Below are 26,160 nucleotides of genomic sequence, written 5' to 3' on the forward strand. Positions count from 1 at the left end.
CACACAGGTTCTCTGGGCACTGAAGTGGGAAGAGACAGGAGGGAGTTAAGTGAGCAGCCACAGTGCCAGCTCTCTCACAGACTTCATGTGGAAATGCTAAATCGTATTTAATCTCTGTTTAACCTGAAAATCAGAAGAGTTGGACCCAATTAGAGGCTTCCAGACTGCTTCGTTCTCTAATTCACTCATGGAAACTCTCACGCGTGTGTGCTCGGAGCAGAGGTTGATGAGCACGAGAGTCCTCCCCCGGAACCTTGGTGCTCCGGATGTACCCGTGGGAGCTGAAAAACACAGCAGAAGACACCAGACTAGAACACCTCCAGGTTTTCATTTTTCATCTCTAAAAGCAAATAAATTAAAGCTTCCTAGGCCACCCTCATTTACAATAACAGCTCACTCCTCTGAATTTATAGCTCTTTGTGTCATGCCGTTCTTATTTTGCATATGGATAACTAATTTATCTCGGCTTCCAAACTAGACGCTAAATTTATTATGTACAGGGATTGTGGATTTTATTTCCTTTCTGCCTACCGCAGCAATCGGCCCAGTCACAGCTTCTCAATAAAAACACAACATAGCACCCTGTATAAATACACATCATAAAATCCTTAATAAATATATGGTCAATGAACACATGAATGATCCAGGCCAGAAAATATGTCTGAGACTAGCCCATGCAATGTAATAAGAGAACAAGGCTATGACATGGCTTGAATTGTAACATAATTTAGGTCCTCTTTGAATTAAGGCCAATGTATTCTCTGTTATTTCTGGGCCTTGGTCTTCCCTGAAGCAAATCCCCCTAAAATGTTAGGATCTCCCAAACTTCAGCAACTCATGCATAACCTCCACAACTGTTAATCATATTGGTATAGGCTCTTCTCTACCATTCACTTAAATGTTCTTTAAATTATTCGGTATTTTTACTTAGATAAGTTCATTCTAAAAGGAAACTTTATAGTACTACTGTAAAGGGAAAACAATATCATTTTCCAAAGTTAGCAAGGATTATAAATAATAAAGTACATAAACAACACATGCACATCATGCATAATATTTATTATATACACATATTCTACACATATACATTATATTTATATAACACAGTCATCCTTTAATTATCTGTCAGGGAGGGAGGGAATTGGTGTCAGGAGCTTCCATGTATATAAAAAAATCTGTGGATGTTCAAGTCCTTTATATAAAATGTTATAGTATTTGCTTATAACCATCACATAGCCTCCATATACTTTAAATCATCCTAGATAACTTATAATACCTATAAAATACACATTCCATGTAAACAGCTGTTGTACTGTATACTTTAGGGAATAACAGCAAGAAAAAAGTCTGTATACTTGTATGTTTGACATAGATGCAATTATTTTTTCCAAATATTTTTGTTCCATGGTTGGTTGAATCCACAGATGCAGAAGTCACAGATGTGCAGGCAGGGCCAACAGTGTGTGTGTGTGTGTGTGTGTGTGTGTATATACCCATATACAAACTACAAGTACATTATACATGCAGACACACCAATATGGACAACAAAACAATATTACTAATGTCTAACTAGGTATTCACCTGCCAGAGCCCATACCCTGCACATGTATGCTCGCTCTCTCGCTCGCTCTCTCTCTCTCTCTCTCTCTCTCTGCCTCCCTCCTTCTCTCCCTCTCTCCCCATAGAACCTGGGCCTCTGAAGAGAGCGCTGCGGGTGTAGACACCGTGTCCTGCTGGCCTCTGGCATTTGCCACTTCCGAGGGGTGTGTGTTCCTGGCACCTCTGCACTGCCCCAAGGGCACGATGAGTTCCCTTGGTTGTGGGAAAAGCCCCTGGTAAAGAGATGCAGCTGGTGATAGTTGGGAGACAGTCGCAGCAGCAGAGGTTGTGAGGCCTGGGGAGGTGGGAGCAGGGACCCCCTAGCGTCTTGAAACCTGAACTTCCTCATCAGCAAATGGGAAGGGCTGCCCTCCAGGACAGGAAGGGACACCCAAGTCCTTCCCCGTGGTCAGAGGTGCTTCTTGCCTAGAAACACACCGAGAACATTCTGCTGTCATTCCGGATTCCTCTTCTCCGACTCCTGGAGCGGGGGTATCTGTACACCTAGAAAATTGTTGCACTGAACACTCCGCGTAATTCTCCACATTATCTCCACTAAGTACAAAAAAGAATCATAGGGGTCTAAACTGAGCTTCAACAAAAGAATGATTTCTCTTTGCAGCTCTGCAGCACTTAACCATGAAAGCTGTGGCCTGGGACACCCTGCTCCCTCGGGACACTATGTATAAGAATGCCCTGTGTGCCGCAGTCTCTACAGGTTGGGGTTTTGTTCTCAGATGTTCTTCAGCTTGTATAGATGGCATTTATGCAATTCAGAGAAGGATGCCTCCACAGGATGAGTCAGCAGCAAAGTCCTCTGACGCAGCTCCAGTGAGCTAGTTAAAAATAGGAAAGAGGATGTTGTGCCTAAGTCATCACCATTGTGCTGTGTTGGGGAACTGACCACTCTTTTTTGGTGCCCACATCCTGTTACTTTATCTAAAAATAGATGAATACCTGGTCCCTGGATTTTTGGACAAGACCTTTTGCTTCTGTGACCTCGGCTGTCTGATCTTTCTTGTTCCATGTTCTTTTGCTCACTTCCCAGTACTCTGTAATTTATAATCCCGACCGCCACCCTGTGAGTCCAGGCCTCTGCTTCTCTTCCCCTATCCCAGGGCTTGCAAACTCCAGGACTTGCAGGGACAGGGAGATAACCACAAATTAGTGGTGCTAAGCAGGTGGACAGGGGCAAGCCAGACTGTGCATGCCCCCTCCGACAGGGAGCCAGTTCTTGGTTTCCTACAGATCTGCTGAATTTTCCCAGAGCAACCAGACACTCAGATCAGTTATCACAATGCATCTTATCTTTAGATGGTAGAATTAAGTTTGGGTATTAATCTTTTTAAGGTTTATCTATTTATTTGAAAGGCAGAGTTAGAGAGAGAGAAAGAGAGAGAGAGAGAGAGAGAGAGACACCTTCCATCCCCCCGGTTCACTCCCTAATGGCTGAAATGGCTGGAGCTGGGCCAATCCAAAGCCAGGAGCCAGGAGCTTCTTCTGGTCTCCCATGTGGATGCAGGCCATCTGTGCTTTCACAGATACATTAACACAGAGCTGGATGGGAAGGGGAACTTTTGGAACTAGAACCAGCACCCATGTGGGATGCTGGTGCCACAGGCAGAGGCTTAGCCTACTACACCACAGCGCTGGCCTCCCCAAATTAAAACCATTGTGTTCAGAGCCTTTTGCAAGGGCAGAATTTACAATTCTCAATACTTTTCACAGCCAATCCCCAAATTTCCTGTGGCCCTTGCAGGTTCATGAGCCAACCTGGGGTGCTCACATCAGTGGATGGGCATGGGAGGGGAGGTCCAATGGTTTACAGCACTGAGTGGGGAAGCTTTCAGGTAGCCCCGCACCAGAATATCAGGCATTCATACCCAGGACCTGCACACATTTAGGCAATGATTCAAATATTGTCTAATGAATTGTGTCTTTTGTTATTTGATTACTGAGCAGTTTTGGAAGATGAGGAAATCTCTAAGATTTTTTTCTCACATTCAAAAGCACAGAAAGTGTTATCACCCAAAGAACAAGCTGGGCAAATCCCCTTTATCCCGAGGGAGTTGGGTCTTGAAGTTAGGAGGCTCTGGAGAACTCTAACCACTCACCTCTACCTAGTGATCCAGTTGGTGAGTGTATTTGGTCTTAGGTGTGCTGTAACGAATAACCCCACACTGACTGGCTTAACACAACAGAATGTATGCTGTTGCCTTTCTGAAGGCAGGAAATAAATTCAAGGTGCCAGCAGGGCCACACTCCCTCTGAAATCTCCAGGGAAAATCCTCCCTGGTCTCCTCCACCACTGGGCGCTGTTGGCAATCCTTGGCACTCCTTGCTTGATGGGCAGTCTGACTCCAATCTCTGCCTTTGTCTTCCCGTGACAGGCTCCCCTCTGTGTCCAAATTCTCTCTTCTTTTGAGAACAACAGCTACTGGATTGGAGCCCGCCCTAATCCAGTATGACCTCATTGTAAGTTGATTACATGTGCAAGAACCCTACTTCCCGAATCAGGTTATGTGGTTATCCCTCAGCATCCAGGAGAGATTGGTTCCAGCCCTCCTGTGGATACCGAATTCCACAGAAGCACAAGTCCCTTACATAAAATGGTGTAACATTTACACTTAACCTATGCACACCTGCCTATATCCTTCAAATCATCTCTACATGACTTATAAAACCTGACCCTGACTTATATGAAAGGCTAATTATGTTCACAAGTATGGGGATCTAGGGCTTGAATATATCTTTTTCTTGGGGGTGTGAGGTGGTGGACACAATTCCTCCCAGTACAATGAAGAAATGACAAGGATGTTCCTCCACGAGAATCACCCACATGGCTTATGCAGAATCAGCCCTTTAGAGAATATCTTTCCCAGGCTAGTCATTGAGGAAGGCGCCAGACTGACAACCTCAGCAATACATGGAGCTGAGCCACTAGGGCCTTCTGAGGGACAGGTACTAATCTAGCGTCAATATGGTGCTTTGTGGAAAGGCGAAAATGGGGGTATGCACCTCAGGTGAGGAACAGGACCAGCTGCTATGCCCAGGCCGGGCCAATCCATGCTGCCTGTGAATGGTGCAGGTATGGAAGAGAGTTCTTCCAGAAGATGTGCAAATTCACCCTGGAAAGAAAACATGCAGTGATCTTCGTTATTAGTAGTATTCGGATAGTATTAGTGTGAGTGGGCCCCAGCTGAGTGTTTCAAGTCTTACTGGTGCCCAGGTAAAAAGAGGCTGTGGTCAACGTGTGTGCTGTGAACAGAACAAGGCGATGCCTAAGCGTGAGTCAAGAAGATCCATCTTTGTTAAAGTGAGGCGAACCACGAGGAGGGCCTGAGAAGGCACAAGCAGGTCAGTCTGATAAAAACGACACGGTAACGGTAAAATCAAATCAGACGTTCGCTGTGACTCTCGTTCCTGCGTTTGCTTGCAGTGGAGTTCAGGTCTTCAGCTTCAATGCTGAGGCTGCTGCCGGTCCGGTCGTGACAGTAGCCAGGCGGGTTCGAGCCCACAGTTGTGCGGGAGAGTTTGAGAGCCAGATGCTATTTCTACAGCCAGATGCCACTCTGGAGAATCTTGTCGGGGCTGGCTGTCCATATGTGTGCAGAAAACAGTTTTGAAAAAGAGTCAGTGACTAAGGGGGAAAGTTATTTCTTGGCAAGGAAGCTATGGATACATTCTATATTTCTAGTTATCGGAAAAAAAATCACGTCATCATGTGTTTTAATGCATTTTTAAAATTAATTTCTGGGAAGACAACGTTCCCTTAATTTAAGACATTCTGTATCAGGACAGGATGTAAACAGAACTGGGAACTGCCATGGTTAGAAATTTGAATGTGATACAGCAATGTCTGCCCGGTGACTAGAGGCAGATTGAGAATGGCAATGTGCAAAAGCAGGTTGCCATAGAAACAAGCCATTAGCACACCACTGCTGTGTGTACATACACCACAGGGGGTGGGGGGGGCGCTGGGGGGAGACCAGGAACATGCTAGAGTCAGGAGTTCTCAGGAGGAACAGTGGCCTGGTATTCACATCACTGTTTGGAACGAGAAAGAAAAAAAGAGCCAGAAGAGGAATAAAATTCAGAGCTTGTTGGGCATTTGGAATTGGACTGGACTCATGCACCATTCATTTGTCAGGTTTCTCCAACAAACATGGACTAAATGCCTTTCGTATGCCCGGCACTGGGCAAGGCTCTGAGGCCAGAGAGAGCGGTACAGGGAACCCACCTCCACTCTCCCTAATTGCTCTCTGGAGAAGGAAGGGCTCATTGGAGTCTGCAGTCCACTCCTGGGAATCAGCCTGCCCTTGCCCTGTGGCTCTGGGCCTGTTCCACGGGGCCTGCAAGGCCCCCTTCCTAGCCAAGGGGCTCCCTGTCCAGGACCCTGCTCTTCAAGAAGTGGTCTTCTTGGCCTCCGCTCCACCCTCAGAGCCCCTCCCTCCGCCACGGGTCAGCCACCTCTGTGAGCCTTCTCCCTCTTCCCACAACTGCTGCTGGGCTTTCTCACAGGGACAGGACAGTGACTCACAGGACACACTCATGGCATGCTGTCACCCAACCCCGTTCTCTACACGCCACTGAACCAAAGCTCCGGCTTACCCCAGTGGGACCCGGCCAGGCCTCCTCCTGCTCCATCACCACCACTAAGCTTCTTGTTCAGGGCCCAATTATGTTCTCCTTTCCTTGACACTCTCCCTTTAGAATCACCCTTCTGCTATTATTGACATTGTCTATCTTGAATTTTTTTTTATTTCAGGAGAGAGAGATGGGAGCGCAGTACACATTTTGGTTCATTCCCCACATGTCTGCAACAACAAGGGCTAGGCCAGGTCAAAGCCCGGAACCAGGACCTCAATACAGGTCTTTAAGTGGGTGGCAGAGACCCAACCACCTGAACCATCACCTGCTACCTCCCAGGGTGCACATTAGCAGGAAGCTGGACTCAGAAGCAGAGCTAGGACTTGAACCCAGGCACTCTATTATAGGATGTGGGAGTCTCAAGCTGCATCTTAACTGCTAGGTCAAACGCACCCTCCCTACCACCAGTCTACTTCTAAATCTCCCACTGCCTTTTCAATCTCTCCGATTCAACATTTTCTTTCACTACAAATCAACTTCCAGAGCAACCAACGTTTTGAGCATGACGTTCATATTGTAACTGTGTCACTCTTACCCTCCTCACTTGCTTGTGGCTCTTTGTTCACAATCTCTTGTTCACATGTGTTGCTCACAGTGACAACGCAGTAAGGTAAGCAGAGCAGGCACTATTGTCTCCAGTCCATGAATCAAGAAAGAGAGGTTCGGAAAGGCTAAGCAAGGGCCCATGCCATGGCATAGCTGGTAAAGCCGCCACCTACAGTACCAGTATCCCAAATGGGCTGGTTCAAGACCTGGCTGCTCTACTTCTGATCCAGCTCTTTGCTATGGCCTGGGAAGGCAGTAGAAGATGGCCCAAGTCCTTGGGCCCCTGCACTCACATGGGAGACTCAGAAGAAGCTCCTGGCTCCTGGCTTCAGATTGGCCCAGCTCCAGCCATTGCAGTCATCTGGGGAGTGAACCAGAGGATAGAAGATCTCTCTCTCTTTCTGCCTCTGCACCTCTGTAACTCTGCCTTTCAAATAAATAAATAAATCTTTAGAAAAAAAAGAAAGGCTAAGCGACTTCCCCCAGGTGACAACACACAAGTCCTCACTTAAGTGGGCTCCTTGCCCATGTCCTGTGTCCCATGGCGCACACCATGGTGCCTTTTGTGGCTCTGAGGCTTGGCCCACACAACCCCTCAAGTCTGACTCACCTTCCCTCTTGGTGTTCAGTCAGCATCCTCCAAAGAATTTCAATAAACAGAAGCACCAGCTATGCCTTCACTGTCCATGTCCCACTCAAGCCAGTGGCATAATTCTAATAGCCTAGGAGCCTACAAATCAGACCTGTGAAGCGGCATTTGGCCTTTGTTGGCAACAAACAAAATAAAACAGAACAACAAGACAATCCTTGCGTTTCCCTCCTCCCAGGAGCTCCCTGGAAACCGCAGCGCTGCCGGTGCAGCCTCTCTGCCTGCACCCCCATCACCGCCAGATCCCTCTCCCTGTAATGCGTTCATTAGCTCCCTGAGGGTCACGTCCACGCTTCCCCACCAACTGTAAACCTCCCAGGCTCTCCGCAGACTGTGCACAGCAGGAAATATAGATTGGTGGGGGGTGCATGTGTTCTTTCAGGAAGGAAAAAGCTAGCCTTCCCAGAACAAGATTTCCCAAGACATGAGAATGATTTGCGGTGAGACTGGCCAGAGGCAGAGTCCCTGGGAGTCTGTGAGCCACTGAACAAGGAGAGCAGGGCTAAGCAAGCAGGGCTGGGGGTGGGGCACGCGAGGAGGGGCAGGCGCAGGTGCCCTGTGCACACCCGCGGCTCACCCACTCCGACGGTCCCCGCGATCTGCGGTGCTGTCCCCGCCAAGGAAGTGTGGGTGATAACCCAGTGGGAGCCCGGCCCAGTGATGAACAGGGTGGGAATGCACACAGGGCGGGGCGGTCGGCCTCCGTGCAGGCCTCTCCAGGGCCCTGCCGTGACTGCGGAAGTGGTGTGTAGCCTGGAAGATGTGCAGTCGCTGTCACTGTCATTACGACCGCCACTCCCCTTCCGCGTGGTGCTGGCTGCTCTGAGTGCAGTCTCGTCTTTCCCTCAGCCCACACTTCTGACCCACGGACCCCAGTTTCCTATCCTCTTGAGGACCCCGGGGGTCGGTCTCAGCGGAGCTTGCACTTCCAGCCCTGTGCTGTTAGCTACTAGGAAACATAACATGACTTGAGACGCCCGCATCCCATATTGCAGTGCGCGGGTTCGAGTCCAGCTCTGCTCCGGATTCCAGCTTCTGCCTGCTGTGCACCCTGGGAGGCAGCTGGTGATGGCTCAAGTGCCACCCACATGGGAGACCTGGATGGAGTTGGAGTTCTCATCTCCCAGGCATTTGGGAGGTGTTGGGAGCACTCTATCTTTGCCCCCTCCCCCCTCCGCCCCGTCTCTCAAATAGAAGTAAATTTTAAAAACAAAGCAAAAAACTCAGTGCTGTCCCTTCCCTGTATCTGACATTTGAGGTTTCAAAGCCACATCCTGGACTTTATCATGGGTGTGCTTCACAGCATCCTGGTGAGGACTGTTCCCACCTCCCGCTGCGGAATCTGATGCTCAGAGGAGCTGAACCACTCGCCCAAGGCCACACAGCTAGAACGGGGGCAGAGATGGTCCTCCTGTAGTTTCTTGGACACTGATCTGGGGAGCCTATCCCTGGCAAATCTAACTCTGCGGGGGTCCCTCTCCATAGGATGTCATCCTGGAGAGTGGGCAGAGAGTGCAAGTGGGCGGCCTCCGAGGCAGGTGGGCTGCAGTGCCTGGCACAGAGGGGTGATCCAGAGGCTCCTGTCCAAGTGGTGGCTGAATCGGATGGGAAGACCCTCAGCTGGAGCAATGCACGTAGAACAAGGCTGCTGCTCACCAGCTTGGGTTCCAGAGGGTCCTCACAGTCGTCATTTCTGACCACGTACCCCTCTCTGCTCTGCTGGAAGGACTTGGCTTTGAACTCCGGGAACGGAGCTGAGGGGCATCACAGCTGGGCTGCCTAAACCTTTCATTGTCGACAGGAAACTCCCCTTTCTCCCACTTTCCTTCAAACTTTCTCACACCTACGCTCTCAAATCCCTCATGTATGTGAAAAAATTTTATTTTAAAATGGCTCTGTGTGGGGCCGGGGTTGTGGTGCAGCAGGTAAAGCCACTGCCTGTGAAGCCCACATCCTATATGGGCATCGGTTTGAGTCCCAGCTGTTCCACTTCTGATCCAGCTCCTTGCTAATGGCCTGGGAGAGCAGTAAAGGATGGTCCCAGTCCTTGGCCCCCTACACCCACATGGGAGAGCAGGAAGAAGCTCCTGGCTCTTGGCTTTGGCCTGGCCTATCCTTGGCCTTTGTGGCCATCTGGGGAGTGAACCAGCAGATAGAAAATTTCTCTCTCTTCCTCCCTCTTTCTCTGTAACTGCACCTTTCAAATAAATAAATAAACAAATCTTTAAAAATAAAATTAATTTCCTTTGGGTAAATTCCAAGGAGTGGGATGGCTGGGTTGAATGGTAGGGTTATATTCAGGTTTCTGAGGAATCTCCAGACTGACTTCCATAGTGGCTTAAACAGTTTGCATTCCCACCAACAGTGGGTTAGTGTCCCTTTTTCCCCACATCCTCGCCAGCATCTGTTGTTGGTAGATTTCTGAATGTGAGCCATTCTTCCAGGGTGAGGTGAAACCTCACTGTGGTTTTGATTTGCATTTCCCTGATTGCTAGTGATCTTGAATATTTTTTCATGTGCCTGTTGGCCATTTGGATTTCCTCTTTTGAAAAATGTCTTTTGAGGTCCTTGGCCCATCTCTTAAGTGGGTTGTTTGTTTTGATGTTGTGGAGTTTCTTGATTTCTTTGGTTATCAACCCTTTATCTGTTGCATAGTTTGCAAATATTTTTTCCCATTCTGTCGGTTGCCTCTTCACTCGTCTGACTGTTTATTTTACAGTACAGAAACTTCTCAATTTGATGCAATCCCAATAGTTAATTTTGGCTTTGACTGCCTGCACCTTTAGGGTCTTTTCCAGGAAGTCTTTGCTGGTGCCAATATCTTGCAGGGTTTCTCCAATGTTCTCTAATAATTTGACGGTGTCGGGTCGTAGATTTAGGTCTTGGAATTAACCCAAAGGAAATTAAATTGGCAAACAAAAAAGTGGTCTGCACCTTAATGTTTATTGCAGTTCAGTTCACAATAGCTAAGACCTGGAATCAACCTAAATGCCCATCAACAGTAGACTGGATAAAGAAATTATGGGATATGTACTCTACAGAATACTATACAGCAGTCAAAAACAATGAAATCCGGTCATTTGCAACAAAATGGAGGAATATGGAAAACATCATGCTGAGTGAAGTAAGCCAGTCCCAAAGGGACAAATATCATATGATCTCCCTGATCAGTGACAACTAACCGAGCACCAAAAAGGAAACCTGTTGAAGTGAAATGGACACTATGAGAAATGGTGACTTGATCAGCCCTTGCCCTGACTGTTGATGAACAACTTAATACTTTATCCCTCCTAGTATTTTTTTGTTTGTTCTACTTAATACTATTGGTTGAATTCTGTAATTAATACACAGTTATTCTTAAGTGTTGATACTTAACTGAAAAAATGATCCCTGTTAAATATAAGAGTAGGAATAAGAGAGGGAAGAGATGTACAATTTGGGACATGCTCAAGCTGACTTGCCCCAAACGGTAGAGTTAGAAACATACCAGGGGATTCCAATTCAGTCCCATCAAGGTGGCATGTACCAATGCCATCTCACTAGTCCAAGTGATCAATTTTGTTCACAAACATCATAATGAAAGGACTAAGAGTCAAAGGGATCACATAAACAAGACTAGTGTCTGCTAATACTAACCTATAGAATAAAAAAGGGAGAGAACAATCCAACATGGGAAGTGGGATACACAGCAGACTCATAGAATGGTGGATGTCCTAAACAGCACTCTGGCCTTAAAATCAGCCCTTAAGGCATGCGGATCCGGCTGAAAAGCCCATGAGCGTATTTCAGGCATTGAAAGCCAAGACACTCTGGCAAAAAAAAAAAAAAAAAAATGACCTAAATGAAAGATCTCCGTGATTGAGATCCCAGTGGAAAGAACAGGTCATCAAAGAAGGAGGTACCTTTCTCTGAAGGGAGGAGAGAACTTCACTTTGACTATGACCTTGTCTAAATATGATCAGAGCCGGCGAACTCAAGTACTTCCATAGCCTTGGCAACTCATGACAAGAGCCTAGGGAGATTACTGACACCATAAACAAGAGTGTCAATTTGTTAAGTCAACAACAGGAGTCACTGTGCACTTACTCCTCATGTAGGACCTCTGTCCTTAATGTGTTGTACAATGTGATTTAATGCTATAACTAGTGCTCAAACAGTATTTTTCACTTTGTGTTTCTATGTGGGTGCAAACTGTTGAAATCTTTACTTTATATATACTAAACTGATATTCTGTATATAAAGAGAATTGAAAATGAATCTTGATGTGAATGGAAGGGGAGAGGGAGTGGGAAAGGGGAGGGTTGCGGGTGGGAGGGAAGTTATGGGGTGGGGGGAAGCCATTGTAATCCATAAGCTGTACTTTGGAAATTTATATTCATTAAATAAAAGTAAAAAAAAAATTTAAATTAAAAATGGTTATGTGTACCTATTTTTTTAGTTTTTCAAAATTATGGTAAATATTACATAAAATTTACTATTGTAATCATGGTACAATTGTAAAGTATGCAGTTCAGTGTCTTAAGTGTTGTGCAATCATCATCAGTGTCTAATTTCATAATATTTTTATCCTCCAGGGAAACCCCATACCATTGGGCAGTCACTCCCCCTTCCTCTCTGGCACCAGCCCCAAGCAAACCCTATTTTGATTTCTTTTTCCATGAATTTGCCTATTCTGGATATTTCCTGAACATAGACTCATCCAATAGGTAGTCTTCTGTGTCCAGCTTCCTTTACTTAGTATAATGTTTTTATGGCTCATTGAGCAGGGCCACATTTATTTTTATAGCTGCATAGTATTCCATTGTGTAGATATATACCATGTTGTGTCCACTGATGGATGCTTGGGTTGTTTCCACCTTTTGACTATTATGAATCATGCTGCCACAAGCAGTCGTGGACAAATTTTGTTTGAACATCTCTTCTCAATGAGTTTGGCTGCATACCTGGAGTGGAATTGCAAATAATATGGGAATTCTATACTTTACCTAAGGCATAGCTGTGCCTAGCCTTTCCCCAGCATCTTGTCAGGCACCAAGATGCAAAAATGAATGAGATTTATTCTTCGCCTGGAGGAGTCCATGGCTCCTCTTGGAGATGGGTGGTGCAGTCGGTAGGGACAATAGCCGGGGTGTGTGGTCAGTGACTTTGCTCAATTCCAACCCTTTCGGAGGCTCTGCCAAGGAGAAGACTTTGATGGGGGCAGCACTTTGGAATATCAGAACTCTAAACTCTCCCAGAGCACTCATGGTTGGTGTTGTCAGGGACAGGTACCATAGAAGCTAAGAGGAGATGTGAACGTCGAGGATAACCTTTTCTTCCACAAAGCACAAGAAGACACAGAAGGGCCCACAACTTCAGGAAGGAAGGGGTCGATGCCACCATCAAGAGGTCTCTGACTATTCTGTTAACTACACCAATTTCAATTAATTGCAAGTCATTGTTGACGTGAATAAATGTCCAGCAATCATCTACTGACTTCCTGTGGTGTGCCAGGTACTGTGTGGGCTATTTGGGAACACCCATGAAATTGCCCATTACGGTGCTGGTTACAATGAAGGACAGAAAGCAAGGGAGATGGCTCTTGGCAGTGAGGATATCCTGTCAAGAAGATGACTTTCAAGTGTGCAAACACAAGGATTCCTCCTGGTTGTGGGGCTCACTCCAGCCACAATGTGACAGGAGAGTTGCAGGATCCAGGGAGAGGGGAGGCTCAGGAGGAAAGCAGAAGCAGAGGGGAGGATAAAGGAGGATGAGAAAGGTTGTTGGACAGGGGAACCTGTGATGGTGTCCTCCCTCTCTGCCCTTGAGGCACCCCATCATGTAACTGTCCTACCACGTTTACTGCAGCCAGAGAGAGGGCTTACTTGTCTAGTCATAGGGACTTGGAGCTGGGCTTTTACTGTCATTTGCCTGGCACCCAGCTCAGTGCCTGGTTCCCACCACTGAAGGACACCACAACTTTGCTGTGTGAAGACAGTTTGAATTCTCTCCCATTTATATAGCTCAGGCCACAGAGCAAAGCTGGGACAACGAGGCCAGAGTTGTGGCCTTGATTTCTGCCCCATTCTCTTTCATTTCTCTTACTTGAATAAAAGACCTGCCTGGGCGATTTCTTGGTAAAGTTTAATAAGGGGAACCTTAGCAAGCATCTTTAGACTCCCTGTTTATTAAATTAATAAAGAAAGTAATCAGTACAGTGCCATCGAAAGTCAAAGAAAATGGGTTTCCTCAGGAGTGTTCAGCAGTGGACTTCAATAGGGTGCCTGTTTGGTTGTTGGGCATGGTCATGGGTGGATATCAAGCAAAACAATCTGGTTGCTGTGGTTGGAAGATTCGGGGAATGAACAGTAGGGATGCAAATAGAAATGACTGCTCAAAACTCACTGGAAGGGAAAGATTGTAGCTTAACAAAAAATGAGGTCAAGGAATCCCTTTAGGATAGGAAAACCTTAAGCATATTTGTATGCAGAAGGGAGAGAGGCACTAATAGTAATTGCTAACATTTACTGAATGCTTCTCTGGTGCCAGACATTGTGGGAAATATTTTCATTTAGATCTCTTGATGATCAAGTGAAGTAGACAAAAAACCATCAACATATCGTATAGGGCGACCTGGAGGTGCAAGGGTTTAGTGACTTGCCCCATCATGTAGATGAGGTTGTGTGGACAACTGGAGGGTCAGTAACTGCACCAGGTGAGGGGAAGAAGATGGATAGAGATGAGAGAAGCAAATGGACTGGTGAGAAGATTCAGAGGACCTCACTGGAATACACATGGGCTTGTGGTTTCTGGACTGCTGTTTTCTGATCATTAGACTGGAATTGATTGGCTCATGCTAAAACAAGGCTCCTGTCTGTTGCTATCTGAGCATGATCATCAGAGCTATGAGACCTGGCCAAGATTTAACCTGCAGAGAGGAGGTTTGAAAGGACCATGGGAGAAAGAATAAAGTTGCTTTATGACTGCACCTTAAAGCACACACTTCTTCATGAGAGGGTGATTCCATATTCCAGGAGCCCAGCACGTTGCCTGGAAGAAAGTGGAAGTCAGCGAACGTGGTCTATGGGAACAACTGAAGCATGAGCTAAGTACCTGAGAGTGCAGCTGCTTCACAGGTGGAGCCAGAGCTTCAGCACGTCACATACAACGCCAGGACTCAACTCCATGGTTCCACAGCGAAATCGTATTATGCTATTTCTGCACACCCTAATTCGGAAATGCTCTCACTTCACCCTCATGTCATTGCTTGGTGGCCAGCACAAGTGGACAGTTAACTTAGTGATATTACAAGACATTCAATAGGATCCAGCTATGCAGAAGTGACCCGTGTGGAGGATTTAATTTGCCAGATCTTTGATATAACCCTATAAACTGGGTCACTGTGCCTCAGTTTTGCAATCTGGAAATAAATAATAATAATACTGGCCATGTGATCCAGCAGTCTTTGGATCATAGTATAGTCCCTGCTATACTACTATGTTCAAAGGAATGAAATCAGATATCAAAAAGACATCTGCACTCCCAGGTTGCAGCAGTATTCAAGATAGAGAATCAGCCTAAGTTTCTATCAACAGATGAATGGGCAGAGAAAGGTATATCTACACGATAAAATACTATTCAGCCATTAAAAAGAATGAAATTCTATCATTTTCAGCAACATGGATAGGCCTGCAGACCACAGCGCTACGTGAAGTCAGCCAGAAAGACAAATACCACATGACTTTATGCATGTGTAGACTCTTTTAAAAAAACTGAGCTCGTAGAAAAAAGTAGAATAGTTATCCCCAGAGGCTGGGGAGGTGGGTAGATATTAGGCCTAACAGATAGAAACTCACAGCTAGATACTGGGAATAGGTTCTGGAGTACTGTTACACAGAAGGGTGATTATAGTTAACACTATTGCATTATGTAAATCAAAATAGCTAGAAAAGAGGATTTTTTTAAAAATTGTGTTATTTATTTATTTGTTTATTTCAGAGTCAGGGGCGGGGAGGAAGGGAGAGAGAGACACACATACACAGAGAGAAACAGTGAGACAAAGAAAGACAAAGTGAGACAGAGACTCAAAGAGGCAGAGCGAGCTCCCATTCACTGGGTCACTCCCCAAATGCCCACAATGGTTGGTGTTGGACAAGGCCAAAGCCAGGAACCAAGGAATGCAAATCAAGTATCCCATGTTGGGGCCATTTCTGGAGCCATCAACTGCTGCCTCCCAGGGTATGCATTAGCAGAGAGCTGTAATTGGGAGCAGAGCTGCACTCTGATGTGAGATGCAGGTATATCAAGAAGCATGTCCACTTCTAGAGGGACACTCACCCACAAGAGAGAGGAATTTTAGATGTTTTTATCACAAAGGAATGAGAAAAATGAATGTCTGAGAAGATATATAATATAAATATCCTGAATTGATTATTGCATAATGTATACATGTACTGAAATAGCACACTGAACTCCATAAAAATGTATGATTATTATCTGGAAATTTAAAAATATACTATTGGTTTTAAAGTTTAGATACAATCCACGTTTGAATATAATGAAGTTAATTCAACAAGCAACTCTTTTTTTCTCTTTTAACAAATTTTGAGGAATAAAAACTGTTTTTTTCTGTGTGTGAACATTTGAAAGCATGAATGAATGAATTCAGAAGAGTTTACTGCAGAGACATTTTAATTCCAATTTTTTACTGACCTCTCATTCACCGATTGTTAACTTATGAGACCACAAGACTTAAGGTTAATTGACTCATGAAAGAATTTGAGATGGAAACACTAAGGTCTGTTTCTCACGAGATTCATCAGTTACTGGAGCAAGGGAATGCATCTCTGTGCCCCTCGCTGGGAAATGGGTCTCACCACTCTCGAAGTCAGGAAACCCCAAAAGCAAGTAGTCAGATAATAGTCCATCAATCACTAGGGAACCTCTTTTTCAGGAGGGTTTGCTTTGTCTTTCCATTTCTCATTTAGTTTTATGACTGTACTGTTGAGCAACAGTGGCCATCAACTGTGACTCAGAGGAGGCTGAAAGTTGCTAAGCTGACAATAGCTGGGTTCACTCTACTTTGATAGGAAACAATAAAACAGTCAAGCTCAAAGAAATAGTAGCTAACTTTGATTGAGGACTTCTTTTGTCAACATGGTGCTAAGTGCTTATGCCTTATCCTATTTAATTCTTCGTCAAACACTAGGAGGTAAGCATTCTTATTTCTGCTTTTAAAGATGAGATATGTGAGGCTGTGTTTAAAACACTTTGCCTAAGTTATATAGGTGGTAAGTGACAGTGGGGAGTTTTGAACCTAATTTGATTCTAGGCTTTGAGCTCTTGAACTCTCCCCTACAGAACCAAGCATACCTCCTCCTATGGTAGCTGAAGACATGGAAGCTCACAGCAGAACTAAACCTTGCATGAGCCCTAAAAGCAAATGGTGCAGGGCGGGGACTAACATTGGGCTACTGAACCCAAGCCCACTCAGCATCACTGGAGGTGACTCATAGCATAGATGCTCTTGGGTATGAGAGAGCCCAGGAAAGGAAGTGCTAGACTGACATAACTTGAAACTCAGATCCTGGATGACTGGCAGGACTAGCCTTGGCCAGGCTCCAAGTGGTCTGTGGCACCTGCTTAGCAGCAGGGAGCTGCCCTCACCCCCTCTCCAGCCCCAGCAGGAGAAGAGGCACACCCAGAGCCTGTTCACACTGCAAGTCACTCTCATTCCTCACCTCCCATCTGGGTCACTGACTTCAGGTTCAGGGGGAGGAAACATGAGTTCTGGGTCTAATTATTGTAGATAAGATTCATCAAAGAAAGGGAGCTCAGCCTTCAGGTTGCTCCAAGAGAGCCATCCTTACCTGAATGCTTAACTTCTAACAAAGAACCAAGTCCAGTTCCATGACAGTGGCCACTGGCTTTAGAAAGTCATTTTTATGCTTCTTCTTTTTATGTAGTACTAACCAGAGGAAGAGTGCAGCCAGACATAGAGATGAGATGGTAGTTCCCCAGTGTTGCCTGAATGGTTCAGAAATTCTGTTTACTGAAAAGGCTTAACACATCTTGGCAACCCCTTCCAGGCAATCCTGTGATAACTGGGTTCTGAGAAGTTATAGTTGATGTAACTCCCACCATGCCTCAGTTTCACCATGTATAAAATGAGGAGTCACAGTCCACGCCTTATGGTGTTGTTGGAAGGACTACACGAGCTAATTCCCATGAAGTGCTTGGGGCTTCAATCTACATGCTTTTGATGACTATTAGCTACTGTAATTTCCTTCTGAAATCTAATGATCAACAACTGTACATCCCTCAGGAATGGCTAGTTTCCAAAGTCCTGATTAAAGAACACACTAAGGGAGTCATGGGAAGTCAGATGGGTCAGGATTCACTCCTGACTGGCTGGGAGCCCTTGGGCAATCACTTAACTTCTCTCAGTCTCCCATCTGTTAAATAAGAATAATAATACTGGCTGTCTCATGGAGCTGGAGAGAGAACTGAATGATAGCTTCTGAGCTCGGTACCAGTTGGGCAGCTAACCAGGGCCTGGTCAGGGTTATCAGCAAGAATCTACTAAGCACATTTATAGGTCTCAGGAAGAAAAGCCAGAAGTCCTGAGTGCTTGTGAAGTCTACATCTTCTCCTACGGCCAAAAAAGCACTTCTTGAAAAAGGCTCCGCTACTGCTTCCCTACCCTCGCCACTTGTAACGCAAACCCTGCTCCTTGGCCTATGCAGTCTCAGAGGCCAAACCCCAGGTCCTTTCTATTTTACAAACTACACTCTACGGAGTGTGCTCTATGGCAGTCTACAGAGAACTCCTAAGACAAATGCAGTCCTCACCATGAACACAAGTGACGATTTGTCACAGGCCACTTTGCATTCATGAATTATTCCTCTCCTGCTCTCCTCCATTGCCTTTTATTCTAAAGATGAATCCTTCCTTCAGCCAGGATTTACTGAGCACTTCTTGATGCCACGCACTGTACGTGGAGACAGTTGAGGAGCAGTGGCAGCCAAATTTGGGGGTTTGTTTCTGTGTTCTATAAACAGTAGGTGATTGATAAATGGTGGACCCCCAGCTCTTTTTTAAAAAAATTTGTCCAAGAAGAATTTTCCAAAAAGGGCAAGAGGGGATTTCACAAGAAATCTAATTAGTGCTTTTCTGCCTCCAGCAGGATCAATGCAAGGTAGATGGGAAAGAAGAGAGCGAGATCTGTGGTGAGGCAAGGGCAAGCTGAAGAGGTGAATCTGATCCATGGTGGTGGAAAGCCAGGAGCTTGACATATATCATCTCAAGTCATCCTTTCAACCATCTTGTGCAAAGGAGGCATTAATTATTCTTTATCAATACGGCTTAGGAAGTTTACGTACCTTCCTCACTGGATTCAAATGTAGCTTCTACAACTTTCGCCTGTGACAAACCCATGATCACTTCCCTAAACAATGCTGCCTCCTATGCAGAGAGAAAATGGAGAGAAGGGGGCGCCAGATGCAGCTGCCTCCATGCCGTCACTGAGACCTGTGCACCTGCAGCCATCACTCAACAGCCAGGCTATGTCCCCCACCACCCCAATTTCAGCATGCATCCCTGCTCACAGTGCTCACGGGTGTCAGGACCCCAAGCCACCAGGCCCACTGACCCTCTCCATCCTTTCTGTACTCCAACCACTCTCACTTGGCCCTCCCATTCTTGGCTTCCATGCTTCTGTGGCTGCCAAAGGAGTTGGCACTACCAAGCATGATGAACTTGTGCACAGAAAGAGAACAGTCAGGACTTTGGCAGTGTGTGAGTAGCACGTTATTAACTCATCATATTGCCATTGACATAGCAATCACAGCCATTCACTGACCATACCATCTGGGCTTCATAATCCTCAAACGTCCTTGGGTACTTGGCAGACACTGTTATCCTTATTGTTTCTCTCTTATAAGTGAAGAAACCAAGGCTTAGTAAGATCGATAACAATTGTACCACAAAAAGGAGCTCAGCAAATTAAAACTCTGGTAAGATACCTTCTATATGGATCAGATTGGCAAAAGTAATAAATTGCACAATGTCTAATATTGGTGATAATGTGGAGCAACAGAAACTCTTACACCACTGATGAGGGCAGAACTTAAGTCTTGCTTGCCAGTGTCCAGGGAAGGAGAGAAAGTGCCCACCTTAGCATCGATCCATTCCACTCCTTACATTGAAGGCACTTCCCTAAAGTCTCATGTATATACACAAAGAAGCCTGTATAAAATGCTTATAGCAGCACTCTTCGTGACAGCAAGATAAAGGAATATTAATGCCCATCAAACAAGAAAATGAGTAAATAAATGATGGCATGGTTATACAACGGAATACTATGAAGTCGTAATATAAATCATGATAGCTAAACTTATAAAAATAAATAATTTCCAAACACATTGACAGCAAAAAACCAGGAATCAAACTGATAATATCTAATGTCTTTATAAGATTTAATCACATACAAAACAATGCTTAGAGATACATACACACATAGCAAAGCTATAAAATGTTCACGGGAATAAAACCCCAGCATGAGGATGTTGGTGACCTTGAGAAAGGAAGGGGAAAGAAACAGGGAGAGGAGTGCAGGAGACTTCCATGCATTGGTCAGGTTTTATTTCTTAAACTGAAACTGGGTGATAAATATTGTTATGCTTTTTATATGTTTTGATAATCTCATATTTTAATTTAAAAAATTTTATAAGATATCACTTCAGGTAAACACAGGAGCCAAGTTTAGAGTCCTTGTTTTATTCCTTTACAATTCATGATGCCATTTGTTGGAGGTGGTAGACAATGGAAGTGAAATTAGAGAGGAGGAAATGCTGCTCATTCCTTCTATTTGTACAAAAAGTGCAATTGTCTGCATTTCAAAGAAATCTGACTCTTTAAACCAGAGGCAATTTTGAAAAATAGGGTATTGAACACTGATAGCTTAAGTCATGTTTTTTCATTGCCTTGTTTTAATATTTACATGCATGTTTCTACAAAAATGCTGCTGACAAAGACTAATAAAAAGCAACAAAGAGATTCTCAGATTCATTTCAAAGGATTTGGTGGATACAGAATCCTACAGCTATTTCATTCTCCCAAACACATCTGTTAAATAGATGAGCCTAGACTCTCCATTTAAAATGCCCTTATGCTAACATATTTCATAAAGTTTTCCTTATTTTATTGAGAACTCTCACTAATTTCATCTATAGCAATTTAGGAAGTTGGCAGAAATACCTTCATTTCCTCTTTTATTTAAAAATAAATAAAAATTCATCCAATGTCCATCAAATGCCAGAGACTCTACCAGATGCTAGGGAAATACTAGTGAGCCAGACCGGCCCTGCCCTGAGTGAGTTTTCCTGGGGCACATGGACAAGTAGGGCAGTAGTTACACGCATCCTTCAGCAACCACTGAGGATTGTCACAGGATCCTCCACAGATACCAAAATCCAGGGACGCTCAAGTTCCTTACACACAAGTGCTTAGTATTTGCATGTAGCTGATTGCATCATCCCATAAACTACAAATCTTGTCTAGATTACTTAGAATACGGAATGTCGTGTGAATACTATGTAAATAATTGCTATGCTATATTGCTTAGGTAATAACAAGGGGGAAAAGCCCGTATGTGCTCAGTTCAAACGCAATTTTTTTCAAATATTTTTGGGCTGAGGTTGAATGAATCCATGGGTGCAGAACCTGCAGACATGGAGCCCACAGATGCAGAGCACCAACTGTGTAATGCTATGGCAGGTGGTGCTGGGACGTGGGGTACGCAGGCTCTTGCTCTAAAGGAGCATATGAAGGAACCGGACCCTGTCCTGTTGGATCTGAGGAGCCAGTGAGAATCTGATATGTAAACTAAATCCTAAAGGATGAGTGGGGATTGGCTTCTAGGTAAAAAAGTAACTTACCTGTTTCCTTGCAGACAATTTAGTAGTACTATTGTTGAGCTGCCACTACCAACCAAAACAGAGGGAAAAGAAATAATACAATTTTTTTTTTGACAGGCAGAGTGGACAGTGAGAGAGAGAGACAGAGAGAAAGGTCTTCCTTTTGCCGTTGGCGTTGGTTCATCCTCCAATGGCCGCCGCGGCAGGTGCGCTGCGGCCGGCGCATCGCGCTGATCCGATGGCAGGAGCCAGGAGCCAGGTGCTTTTCCTGGTCTCCCATGGGGTGCAGGGCCCAAGCACCTGGCCATCCTCCACTGCATTCCCTGGCCACAGCAGAGAGCTGGCCTGGAAGAGGGGCAACCGGGACAGAATCCGGCGCCCCAACCGGGACTAGAACCCAGTGTGCCGGCGCCGCAAGGCTGAGGATTAGCCTAGTGAGCCACGGCGCCGGCCCTAATACAATATTTTAACGTATTTCTTAACCTGAGGGGGAAAAAGAGCAGTAGTTTGCTTAAACAGGAAGGTTCTTCTCCCGGTGCAGCTCCCCAACCTTTCTTCTGTGGGCTCAAAACAAATGCCAGGAGGATAACTGGATTCCTACTGCCCTTCTGCAAATGTGCAAACACATCACCCAGTCTCAGCGAGGAAGTCAGGGCAGATGCACAGACAGGAACATAATCACTCAGCTCTACTCCATGATTTAAAAATCCCTCTTGGCCTTGCTACCCAGGAGAAGAACGAGGAGCTCAGCTTCTCAGCTCAGAGGGATCATAACACAGACAAGAAGAGGAGGGAAGGAGGTTACCAATGCAGCAACCTCTCAGCCATGTTCCTTCCATTTAATACCCTGGGACCCTGCACTCAGCGGTGTGGCTGAATAACTGACCTTGGACTTCTTGTAAGGTTGAACATTCAATCTGCTTACACGGTGTCTGCCCAAGGAGCTAATTTCCATGAGTTGCCAAAGCAAATGTCTCACAAGAAATCATACTCTCCAATCAAAACCAACTCCCCAGAATCCCACTACTCAGGCGACCCAGTAACTAGGGTAGCAGGATATAAAGATGAAGATCTCAATGTTTATTAATTACAGTCAAATGCAAAATCACAGTGCTGTCCTTCAACAAATTATAGGCACTTAAAAATACTTTAAACAAGAAAGTGATTTTCAAAAATTCAAAGTAAGAAATCTAGTACAAGCAGAGATGGTATTCTGAGGTATCATCAATGAATTTTCACACAAACCTTCCATCACAATAATATTCGTTTATATCTTCAATCTTACACAGCAACAAAGGCACAGCGAGAAAGACAGAAATTGCTTCTGAAAGAGAATCAAAGAGGCCTGGAGCGATTATTTTTTTCTAAAGGATCTTGGAGATTTGAAATAAGGCCTGTTTCTCCACGGGTGCACACCATTCGACTGCGAAGGGAACAGCAGCGGCCTTTGCTCTGATTTTACCTTTGAAGAGAATGAAAGGAACTCGGTGGAACACGCTCCCCCACAAAGACGAGCAGAACTCAAGCCTAACCTCCCAGAAACGCTGTAATCACAGTAAACACTAATCCTGCTCCTCACAGATGTCGTTAATGACACATTAGAGCATTCAACAGCATTTCTTTCTCCAGCTGATCCTCCCTTGAAGGTTTAACAAAATCTTTCTGGATGGGAAGAAGAATTCCAATCATCTATAAATGACAAAAAATGCCGAAACTTCGGGCTTGACAGCTTCGTTAGAAATTGGCAACATTCCAAAGTGAAAGAGAGGACAAGTGGTGGTACCGAGGGCTCTGTTACTCCAGCGTCCATTACCCGAATCCCTGCAGCCACAGAGTTTGCATTTACACAGGGAAGCATAGGCTGCCAAAATTACAAGTGTGCAAAGCCTGAGTGTATATAAAGCTGTCCTCTCTCCAACAGTTCCCCTAATTAACCAATGTCCACCCTGGTCCATCAGGTCAACCTCTGATGTCTTTTGCAGACTGCCACATGTTGAAACATCTGAAAAAATATCACAAATTGCAAAACTGGCCAAGCATGTAGATATCATCAAGTCAGTGGAAGCAATGTTAGAGAGATGCCAAAGTCACACAGGAAAGCTGCTGTCCCGAGGAATCTGGCAGAGCAGAACCAGAAAACAGCTGAAGAAAAGAAAATGGACAATAATGGCAAGAGGTGCTTCAAAAAGGAAGGACTTGGGGTGGGCATTTGGCACATGGCTAAGATACCACCTGAGAGGCCAGCGACTCATACTGGAGTGCCTGGGTTTGAGTTCCAGCTCCACTTCTGGTTCCAGCTTCCTGCTAATGTGCACACTGGGAGACAGTAAATGCTGGTTCAAGTAATCAGCTCCTTGCCACAAATGTGGGACACCCAGATTGCGTTCTCAGCTCCTGGCTCCAATCTGGTCTAGCCCAGGCTGTTATGGGCACTTGGAGAATGAACCAACAGATGGAAGATATCCCTCTCTCTCTTTCAAATAAAAGAAAAAATTAAAAAAAAGATACTTATTTACTATTTGACAGGTAGACTTACAGACAGTGAGAAAGAGATAGAGAGGTTTTCCATCCACTGGGTCTTTCCCCAAAAGGCCACAATGGCTGGAACTGGGCCGATCTGAAGCCAGGAGCCAGGAGATTCTTCTGAGACTCCCATGTGGGTACAGGGGCCCAAGCACTTGGGCCATCTTCTACTGCTTTCTCAGGCCACAGCAGAGAGCTGGATTGGAAGAGGAGCAGCAGGGACTAGAACCAATGTGCCCATATGGAATGCTGGTGCCGCAGGCAGAGGATTAACCCATTATGCCACAGCGCCAGTCCCAAAAAAGAAAATTTTTAAAAACTTAAAAAACCTCACATGTAAAAACACTGAGAGGAAATTAATGAAGTACTCAAATATTTTGTAAAAATCACCATATCTATATTACTTCCAAAAAAGTATGAAATAAAGTACATCAAATACTATCAAATAATTTTCTTGTTTATCCAAAGAAATATTTGATTCATTTTTTTCATTCATGCTAAGTTCTGGAATATGGTTGCATTTATAATCTGAAAATTCATTTTTTTCCAGATGAAGTTTCAATCAGTGTATAACGTTTGAGCACGAAATTGAACCCCCGTTTTTAGTAGTATAGAAACAGACCTCACTGTTGAGTCACCAGCCCACTGCTTCTGGCTCATAGTTGATTCTCCAGGACTCTGATAAATGTTTCCTCCTACCCCAGAGAATGAGTCTGTCACCAGCCCAAGGCCTCCTTCCATCTGGAAGGCTCATCCCAAAGTTCTGCGTCAACAGGTTTTTATCAGTCTTCCCTTGGCTCAGCTGTCCTTGATTCTTACATCACTTTGAAGCCTTTCATCTTGGACTCTTCAAAGGCGAGAGAGACAGAGAGAGAGAGGGAAAGAGAGAGAGAGAGGGAGGGAGGGAGGGACATGCTAACCACACGCTGTCATGCAGGAGTTCTTCCTGTGCTCACCCTCTCTTACCAACAGTACCCAGCTCAGGCCTGGGCCTCTTTCCTGGTCCCAGCCACGGAGTCTTCTTTTGTTCCTCTGGATTCCAATGAAATCACTTCTCCTCTATAGGGTGCACGCTCCACTGGGGTAGGTGTGCAAGTCTGAAACACAACATTGGATTTTTCTCTCTTGTGATTCACTGCATTCTTGAACTGAAAGCTAAGAGCAGCTCCTTTTATGAAGTGTGAGAGCAAAAAAGGAATGTGAATCTATTGTGCGTCCTGACCCCTTTGCTCTTTCGCCAAAATTCCTGGCAACCTTGTGTCCCCGGCTGCCCCCTCTTTGTCAGCATTCATCTGCATCGGACAAAGGCCCGGGAACACGTTCACTGGGGTCTCCGCCATATCCTCACCACCCTGAGCCCCGCAGCCATGTCCTACAACCTTGCCACTGTCCTACTTTTTCTTCCAGTTGCAGTCCAGCTGCATTCCCAGACTGCTTTGTTGTGCCTCTAGGACTCAGCATTTTGCTTCTGATTGTAGCAGCGTGAGTGGAGGGGGTGTGTGGTATGTGTTTTCACTTTCCGGATGGCTTCTGTGTCTAACAGGGCTGCTGCAGAATCTCACCTCTCCAGTGCCCAACTAGGTAGCAGATCCCTTCGCTGACCTTGGCTACAGTCATCCCCGTGCTCACACAGAGTTCTGAACTTCTGATGCCGTAAACAAGGGAATTCGCCCCATCACACTGTTGGTAGACATGTGCACGGCCACACTGACCAGTCCAGGGGCAGTACACTGCAGTGGTTAAGAACACTGGCTCTGGGCTCAGATCTCCCAGGCAAGTTTCTCCACTCTGTGCTTCAGGCACCTGAGTTGTCAACTGGGGACAGTAACAGCACCTGCTCTCTAGGCTGGCACTGAGGACTGATTGTTGAAATGATGAAGGCATAGTATATAATAAGATCCTAGTAAATAAATATATACACACACACACACACACACCACCGCAGGTCTCATTGTAACGACCAAAACTAATATGCTGCTGTGGTCAACAACGAGGCCTTCAGAATAAGACAGATCTAACCTTGAATTCTCCCTCTGCCATTTACTAGCTATGGGGAACTGACAAGTGAATGAATGCCTCCGAGCCCACATCCTTGCCCATGAAATGCGGAGAACAATGCCCATCTGCCAGTGTTTGGGAACTTCCAGAGACAAGGCCTTGGCATCCCTCCTTCGGCAGACACGTGCTGAGCACACACAGCCCCCAGAAGGCACACCAAGCCCCCTGGAAAGGAGAAGACCCCTGCCCTCGCCTTGCCATGCCTCTGCCCCTTTGAGCACCTGCCAAGACTCTCCTGGG

General features: G+C 45.5%; 1 protein-coding gene across 10 annotated transcripts in view; it reads right to left on the reverse strand.

Annotated features, from left to right (window-relative positions):
- Window positions 1–88: 88 nt before the first annotated feature.
- DPYS (dihydropyrimidinase) overlaps window positions 89–26,160 on the reverse strand; it is a 111,215-nt gene continuing 85,143 nt past the window's right edge. The window contains exons 9-10 of one of the 10 annotated variants that reach the window (XM_051844755.2): window positions 24,829–24,959; window positions 89–281 (exon numbers count right to left, since the gene is read on the reverse strand). In XM_051844755.2, the coding sequence (XP_051700715.1) occupies window positions 24,843–24,959 (117 nt within the window). In that variant the 3' untranslated portion in view covers window positions 89–281; window positions 24,829–24,842. The other 9 variants (XM_051844758.2, XM_051844757.2, XM_051844751.2 and 6 more) reach the window with 9 other exon arrangements.

Source organism: Oryctolagus cuniculus, chromosome 6, assembly GCF_964237555.1.
Source record: "Oryctolagus cuniculus chromosome 6, mOryCun1.1, whole genome shotgun sequence".
NCBI classification, from domain to species: domain Eukaryota; kingdom Metazoa; phylum Chordata; class Mammalia; order Lagomorpha; family Leporidae; genus Oryctolagus; species Oryctolagus cuniculus.